This window comes from Lathyrus oleraceus, chromosome 1 (genome assembly GCF_024323335.1).
Source record: "Lathyrus oleraceus cultivar Zhongwan6 chromosome 1, CAAS_Psat_ZW6_1.0, whole genome shotgun sequence".
In the NCBI taxonomy this organism is placed as follows: domain Eukaryota; kingdom Viridiplantae; phylum Streptophyta; class Magnoliopsida; order Fabales; family Fabaceae; genus Lathyrus; species Lathyrus oleraceus.
The window spans coordinates 44,809,843-44,817,747 of record NC_066579.1 but is presented as its reverse complement, the minus strand read 5'-3'; the positions used below and the strand labels follow the sequence as shown (position 1 = coordinate 44,817,747).

General features: G+C 36.6%; 1 protein-coding gene across 1 annotated transcript; it reads left to right on the top strand.

Annotated features, from left to right (window-relative positions):
* Window positions 1–4,011: 4,011 nt before the first annotated feature.
* LOC127096491 (uncharacterized) lies at window positions 4,012–6,342 on the top strand. The gene is made up of 8 exons (XM_051035074.1): window positions 4,012–4,209; window positions 4,305–4,417; window positions 4,498–4,569; window positions 4,656–4,691; window positions 4,774–4,819; window positions 4,912–4,999; window positions 5,879–5,936; window positions 6,155–6,342. The coding sequence occupies exons 1-8, from the start codon at window positions 4,131–4,133 to the stop codon at window positions 6,203–6,205; spliced, it is 543 nt and encodes a 180-aa protein (XP_050891031.1). The 5' UTR covers window positions 4,012–4,130; the 3' UTR covers window positions 6,206–6,342.
* The last annotated feature ends 1,563 nt before the right edge of the window (window positions 6,343–7,905 follow it).

Below are 7,905 nucleotides of genomic sequence, written 5' to 3'. Positions count from 1 at the left end.
GATGACATATCAGAATCCTATATTTTTTGAGAATGGTCAATGCAAGTTTTTCCCCCTAAAGATACGAGACGATGAAGATGTTGAAAGCATGTTTCTTAGTCATGAACATTCAGGCATGGATTGTATCGAGTTGTACATTACTCTACAGCCATGTATACCGTCTCAACAGTCTCAACTAACAGATCAGGATCCAGCTGGTGGAGATGTTGCAGATGATGCACAATGGTCAGATGAACTCAACCCAGAAGCAGAAGTAGAGGTCGACGTTATTGATGAAGAAGAAAAGGAGACTGAGATACAGGTTGATCACATCCTGAATAACGACGATGAAGATGAGGCTCAACCACCACCAATACCTCCTACTCATGCCTATATTCCTCCTTAACATATGACAAATATGGTTCTTAACGACGATGAAATGTCCGACAGTGTCTTCTATAATCCGTATCCGAGACCAGTAGGCGAATTAAAGGTGGGAGACATGTTTCGTACCAAAGAGGAATGTGTCTTGGCAATCAAAAAATACCACATGAACAACTTTGCTGACTTTACGGTGAAACGCACTGATTCTAGAAGGTATGTTATCGAATGTCGTAACATGCTTTGTAAATTTCGTTTGGCTGCATCTTACAAGAAGAAAAATGACTCTTGGGAGATCGCTTCAATAGACCCACCACACAGTTGCGTCGCAACAACGGTTGAACAAGATCACCGTAAACTAAGCACAACTTTGATATGTCGAGACATTCTGCCATTGGTAAATAAAGACCCATCAGTGAAGGTGAGTATAATTATATCCCATATCTGAACAACATATAATTATACTCCATCTTACAAGAAAGCATGGATTGCGAGGACAAAGGCTGTTGAGCAGGTTTTCGGAAACTGGGAGGACTCATTCAAGGAATTACCACGGTTTTTATGGGCACTAAAAACTTATGTCCCAGGAACTGTGGCAATTCTGGAGACAGTGCCAGCAATGATGCCAGACGGAACCTGTGCTACAGGTAATAGAATATTTCACCATCTCTTTTGGGCATTTGACCCGTGCATCAGAGGTTTCGCTTTCTGCAAACCTCTCCTACAAATTGATGGTACTTGGCTATACGGAAAATATAAGGGTACGTTGCTCATGGCAGTTGCACAAGACGGTAACAACAATGTATTTCCCATTGCCTTTGCTCTTGTTGAAGGTGAAACGGCTGGTGGATGGGGTTTCTTTCTTCGACATCTCAGAACGCATGTCGCTCCACAAGCCAATCTATGTTTGATTTCTGATAGACATGCTGCCATCGAAAGTGCCTACAACAACCATGACAACGGATGGCATGATCCTCCTTCTACACATGTCTACTGTATCAGACACATTGCACAAAACTTCATGCGTGCTATAAAAGATAAGAATCTTCGCAAGAAGGTGGTGAATGCTGGGTATGCTTTAACTCAACCGTCTTTTCAATATTATCGTGATGAGATTCGTCTGTCTAATGAAGACGCGGGGAGATGGATAAATAACATCCCAGTTGAGCAGTGGACAAGAGCATTTGACGGTGGTCGTCGATGGGGCCACATGACAACAAACATTGTGGAATGCATGAACGGGGTTTTCAAAGGAATTCGAAACCTGCCGATAACCGCCTTGGTAAGATCAACCTATTATAGGTTGGCTTCTATGTTCGCAACCAGAGGTGAAAGATGGAGTGCAGTGTTAATGTCTGGACAAGTATTCAGTGAGTGTTGCATGAAGGTCATGAAAGAGGAGAGCATCAGAGCTACAACACACGCTGTAACAGTGTTTGACCGTCAAAGACAAAATTTCAGCGTCCAGGAAACAATGGGCAACAGCGACGGGAGACCAAACTTAGCCTACGCGGTTAAACTACACAGAAGTTGGTGCGATTGTGGAAAATTTCAGGCCTTCCGCATACCTTGCTCCCATGTCATTGCAGCATGCGCTTATACTCGTCAAGACGCTTACACCCATTTATCTGATGTGTACAAGGCAAACACCATCATGAACGTATATAGTCAAAGCTTTTCAGTACTACCAATGGAGGATTACTGGCCTCCATATGAAGGAGATATTGTTTGGCACAACGAAGAGATGCGTAGAAAGAAGAAAGGAAGGCCAAACAGCACACGTATCAGAACAGAGATGGATTCCACAGATAAAATGATAAGATTATGTAGTATCTGTCGACAACCAGGACACAACAAAAATAACTGTCCCAATCAAGGAGCATCATCTAGATCTTAAGATTTTTGTAACATTTTATCTAGACCTTAAGCTTTTTGTAACATTTTATCTTGCTCTTATGCTTTTTAAAACATTGTATTTCTGTAACAATCAATCAATATATATCATTAAGTTCTTGTTACAACGAGTTTCATAACCAACATCAGTACAAAACATCTGAAAACATAAATAATTCTAACTGATTACAACAATCAAATTAATGTCGTCTCGACCAAACATCATTTCCCTAGCATCCTTATCAGTCTTCATTCGCACCCAACCAAAGATACTGTCAAGTCTCTCAATACTTCTGATTTTTTCCCCTTCTGGTATTTTCCCGTCTAACCATCGAACCAGCTCCCTCTTCAGTTGATCTAACGTGGTGATGTTCCAAAACAGCATCAGCAATTGAGGTTTGTCTCTCGCATAAATCACCTTACCGTATCGGCGACGAACACCAAACATGATAGGCAAATGATTATATGAGTTGTGGAACAATAGGTCACACAACGCATCTATTTATAAGACAAAAAAGGCATTTTATGAGGGACTCGCCAATTGAGTTGGCGCCTCCTTTTAAAACATACACATGGGCGCCAGTTGGATTGGCTAGGGAACCTACCCTAGCCTAGGGCACCTGCCCTAGCCTAGGGCACCTACCCTAGCCAATCCAACTGGCGCCTCCATTCAAGTTTTAACAACAGTCGCCATATGAGCAACTTTCATGTTCATCAAAAATCCATTTGAAACTTGGAAGCTCATCATTCATTTCAAAACATTATAGATCATTTTGACAGAAACCCTAATTTTAGGTCAACTTCGCAGGGACCTAACTCACTCATTTTTAATTATTTTGAGGTGGGACCAAGTGCATTAGAAAATTTAAGATGTCTACTTCAAATGTTATGTTGGACAAAATTTCATAACTCTAAAAGAAACACATGAAATAATGCAAGACATTATAGGTCAGATTACAGTTGAAACCCTAATTTTGGGTCAAGTTCGCAAGGACCTACCTCACTCATTTTTAATTATTTTGAGGTGGGACCAAGTGCATTGGAAAATTTAATATGTCTACTTCAAATGTTATGTTGGACAAAATTTCATAACTCTAAAAGAAACACATGAAATAATGCAAGACATTATAGGTCAGATTACAGTTGAAAAACTCAGAAGTCCAACTTCAACTGCCCATAACTTTCTCATAAAAAATCCAAATGATGCAAAATTTATATCCAAATTCATTATCTTGAAAAGATATACAACTTTCATGTTGAAGGTTTTTTCATTTGAGGCTTTTTTAAGGGAGTCGCCAATTGGATTGGCGCCCCCTCTTAAAAAATACACACAGGCGCCAATTGGATTGGCTAGGGCAGGTGCCCTAGCCAATCCAATTGGCGCCTCCTTGTAATTTTTAAGAGGGGGCGCCAATCCAATTGGCGCCTCCCTCTAAAACTGGGGTAGATTGGGAAATTTTTTGAAACCTGGGTTATTTTGGGAAATTAATTGAAAATGTGGGGTATATTGGTAAAAAATCCGACAAAATTTACCTTCAGCTTATAATTTATTAATTATTATAAAAAATAGTATTAAAAATGAAGAGTAAATCTAAAATTAAATAATACTTTTTTTGGTAAGAAAATTAAATAATACTTTTAGCATACCTTTTCTTGACTGTTTTTATTGCACCGTTCACCAAGAAAATTTACACGTGTCGCACAACGATTGGAGGCTCCACGTGTACATATGTATGTTTGAAAAAGATGAAGAATGTGGTCTTGATATCCAAAAAGACCAAAAGCCGAAAACAGCGATAAATATAGTGCGAAATTGCAATTTTTTGAAAGCTTGATAAAGTTAGTTTGATTTGAATTGCACAAGTATCGTATCCTCCATGGGTTGGGTTTCAGACACAGTTCAATCTGTCAAGTCCATTAAATTCAGAGAAGCTTTGACCCAACTCATCACTCTCGGTATGTAATGTCTTCTTTATTTCATTATTATTATTATTATTATTATTCTCAATCATACATCATCGCTCATTAATCTCATATTTAACGTGTTTTAGGGTTGGTTGTAACATCTGCGCTAGTGATATGGAAAGGGTTAATGTGTATCACTGGAACTGAATCCCCTGTTGTCGTTGTTCTTTCTGGAAGCATGGAACCTGGTTTTCAAAGAGTAACACACCTTTTCTTTCAAAAATTATTATATTTCAGATTTCAATAAGCTAAAACTTTTTGGTTCATTTTGTTTTGCAGGGTGACATTCTGTTCTTGCACATGAATAACGATCCTATTCGTGCCGGAGACATTGTGGTTTTCAATATAGATGTATGTCCTATTTTCATAATATCTGTTCTTCCATGCTTATAATTTTGTTTCATCCATCTTCTAAAAAATATCTGTTCATTGTACAGGGACGTGATATTCCAATTGTTCACCGTGTAATTAAGGTTTGTATCACAATTCACAAGTATTTTCTCTTCAAACTATTTAGAGATATCACTTAATTTGTTTCTGTTATTTTTATTTTAGGTCCATGAGCGTCAAGATACACAAGAGACTTATTACCTTACTAAAGGTATAACCCAACGTTTCTGCAAATTTTTTTGCCAACTCTTAACATCCAAGGACGAACAATACTCATATCTTTATATCTTTATTTATTTTCAGGAGACAATAATGACATGGATGACAGGGTTTTGTACAATCATGGCCAGAATTGGCTGGAGAAAAAGCATATTATGGGAAAAGCTGCCGGGTAAGTTGATTTCTTTTTGGTTAGGGGATAATACCATAATGTAGATGTCTTTTTTATTGAGTACATAAAGACAATTACTTTTGAATCGTAGCCCTCATTGGTTAAATAGTTAATTAGCTAGGGGATCTGTTAAAGAAGAGAGATTATAGGTTATTGATATCAGGAAGGAAATTTAGAGGATCTTGTCCTGGGTATTGAAAATGAAGTTAGGAAGGGTTGAGTACCTTGAGATTGATCAATGTTCTGTATGTTTTGTATTCTCATATTCTTATTCATTGGCTACCGTAGCCCCATTGGTATAGTAAAGAGAGCTTCTTTGGATAAACCATCTAGCCTCATTGGTATAGTAACGAGAGCTTCTTTCGATAAACCATCTAGAGCCCCATTGGTAAAGTAATGAGAGAGCTTCTTTCGATAAACCATCTAGAGCCCCATTGGTAAAGTAATGAGAGAGCTTCTTTCGATAAACCATCTAGAGCCCCATTGGTAAAGTAATGAGAGAGCTTCTTTCGATAAACCATCTAGCCCCATTGGTAAAGTAACGAGAGAGCTTCTTTCGATAAACTATCTAGCCCCATTGGTATAGTAACGAGAGCTTCTTTCGATAAACCATCTAGCCCCATTGGTATAGTAACGAGAGCTTCTTTCGATAAACCATCTAGCCCCATTGGTATAGTAGTGAGAGCTTTATATATAAACCATCTGTTATTTACAGATTCTGAACTAGTATCTATCAACTTTTTATTAGGCGGCCAAAGGTCTAAGTCTTAAACAGAGGAGCTAGTTAATACCTACTAAATGCATTTCCTTTTGCTTCTGGTGGGATAATATGCTACAGAATTTTGTCTAATATGTTCGGCTACATTCATCTTTCTGCAGGTTTTTACCTTATGCTGGTTGGGCTACAATAATCATGTCCGAAAAACCCATTGTCAAGGTTTGTTCTTTTGGCAGTTTATATTTTACCCTGAAAAAAAAAAAAATTTCTTTCCCTTTCGTCTAAAATGAAAGAAAGAAGTCAAAAATGGTTCAACTTATGTTCATGAACTTATTTTCTTTTCTCTACAACATTATCCTTTTACTCTTCCCACTACTTACTTTTTTCTCTTAGAATTCTCAAATTTGAATGTTAACTTGCCTTTTGTTTCTTTGCAGTATATACTCGTGGGGGCATTGGGACTATTGGTTTTGACATCAAAGGAATAGGTTAAGAAACAATTGCATACAATACAATGTAAAAGAATCTTTAGTGTTACTAGTACAAATAATTCATATTTTCTTCATTGCCTCCTTATTGGAATGAAGCCATTTTAATCAATAGGCATCATTGTTTGATGATGAAACTGCTTTTTGTCCCAGGTTTTAAATATTACATTTATGATTTTTTCTAAAACCCAGTTGACATTTTAAATTTGAAGTGAACATATAAGTTTTGATAGATATATACATGGATATTGTTTGATAAGAATGTTTATTTGGATTTTTTTAACACATTATATCGTCTTATATAGGATTGAATCAACCCCTATAACATCATATAAGTTTATGAAAAATTGTTATCCTTCACCCTTACAAATCTTTTTTTTAAACTATGGGTTAGATTATATAAAAGCTTCATTGTTTTTAGCTTAAGAAAATAGATTTTTTTTTTTATAAAAATTTTAAAAATGATTTTTATAAAAATATTTTTGAGAATATTGTTTTTTTATAAATCAAGAAACTAATTTTACCACATGTAATAAATATACATCATTGAAAATAGTTGAAATTACAAATTTTTAAAAAAGATATATTTCAAAAATAATTTTTATGAAAAACTATTTAAAATAGTTTCAAATTTAAGTGATATTTTAAAATTTTGGTATCTAAAAAAATTATAGTAGGATAATGAAATATCTAAAATAAAATCCATTTTAGTTTTTCAAAGCTTTTAAGTTTTAGCACAAGGGATACAAGACACGAAAGAATATAGAATAAAAGAACGAGAAAAACAAAGCTTAAGGCAAGAGAAACATCTAAGCGGACCGACCTTTCAAATATTCCAACTTGATAACAAGGGGCCTCTGTAAAAACAACTTGAAACCAATCCCAAGTTAGTCTCTTGATATTGTCCAAACCATCTCATCTCGGAGCTTCTTCATGTTTGAAAATTGATAAGTTGATACGCACTCAAATAATCCAGCAAACACTTGACCCTAAAAGACAAGTAATCTGTGATTTAAGAACCTTGGTGAGACTGCAAGAAAAAGAAGTGAATAACTCAGATAGCGACGTGGCCGTAATTATCGACTCGATTCCAATCCAATTGGAAATCTGAATCCACAATGCTTTGCTGAAGTTACAAGTCCAGAAAAGGTGGATCACATCTTCATCAGTGGACGAACACATAGGGAAGAGCAAACAGGTGGGATCTGTTAAAATGCCCCGATGACGCAACTGATCCTTCGTCGGTGATCGATTGAGAAACAATCTCCAACAAAACACCTAGATTTTACTAGGTAATTTTGACTTCCAAATCATGCTGAGAATGGATAAAACCATTGTATCTTCTACAGCCGGACCATCCAAATTCACCGAAATCACTTAATACACATTTTGACAGAAAAACCTCCGTTGCCAGACCACCTAATGAAATTCTCTTCAGCTTCTGCCGAAGGTGTAATCTGCATAATTAACTGATACAGTGCTGATAATTATTCAGATTCCGTCGGATCCAGATTATCCTTGACTAGATTAACATCCAAACCCAAACACCATTTTCCACACGCCTTCATCTGCGATTTTCGAATCTTGATCTGTTGCACAATTAAAAATAAGAGGGAAAACTGTCGAAAGAGGTTCGTTACCCGTCCAAATAAACTTCCAAAATCCAATTGTTTTCCCGTTTCCCAGTTTGCAACAAATGT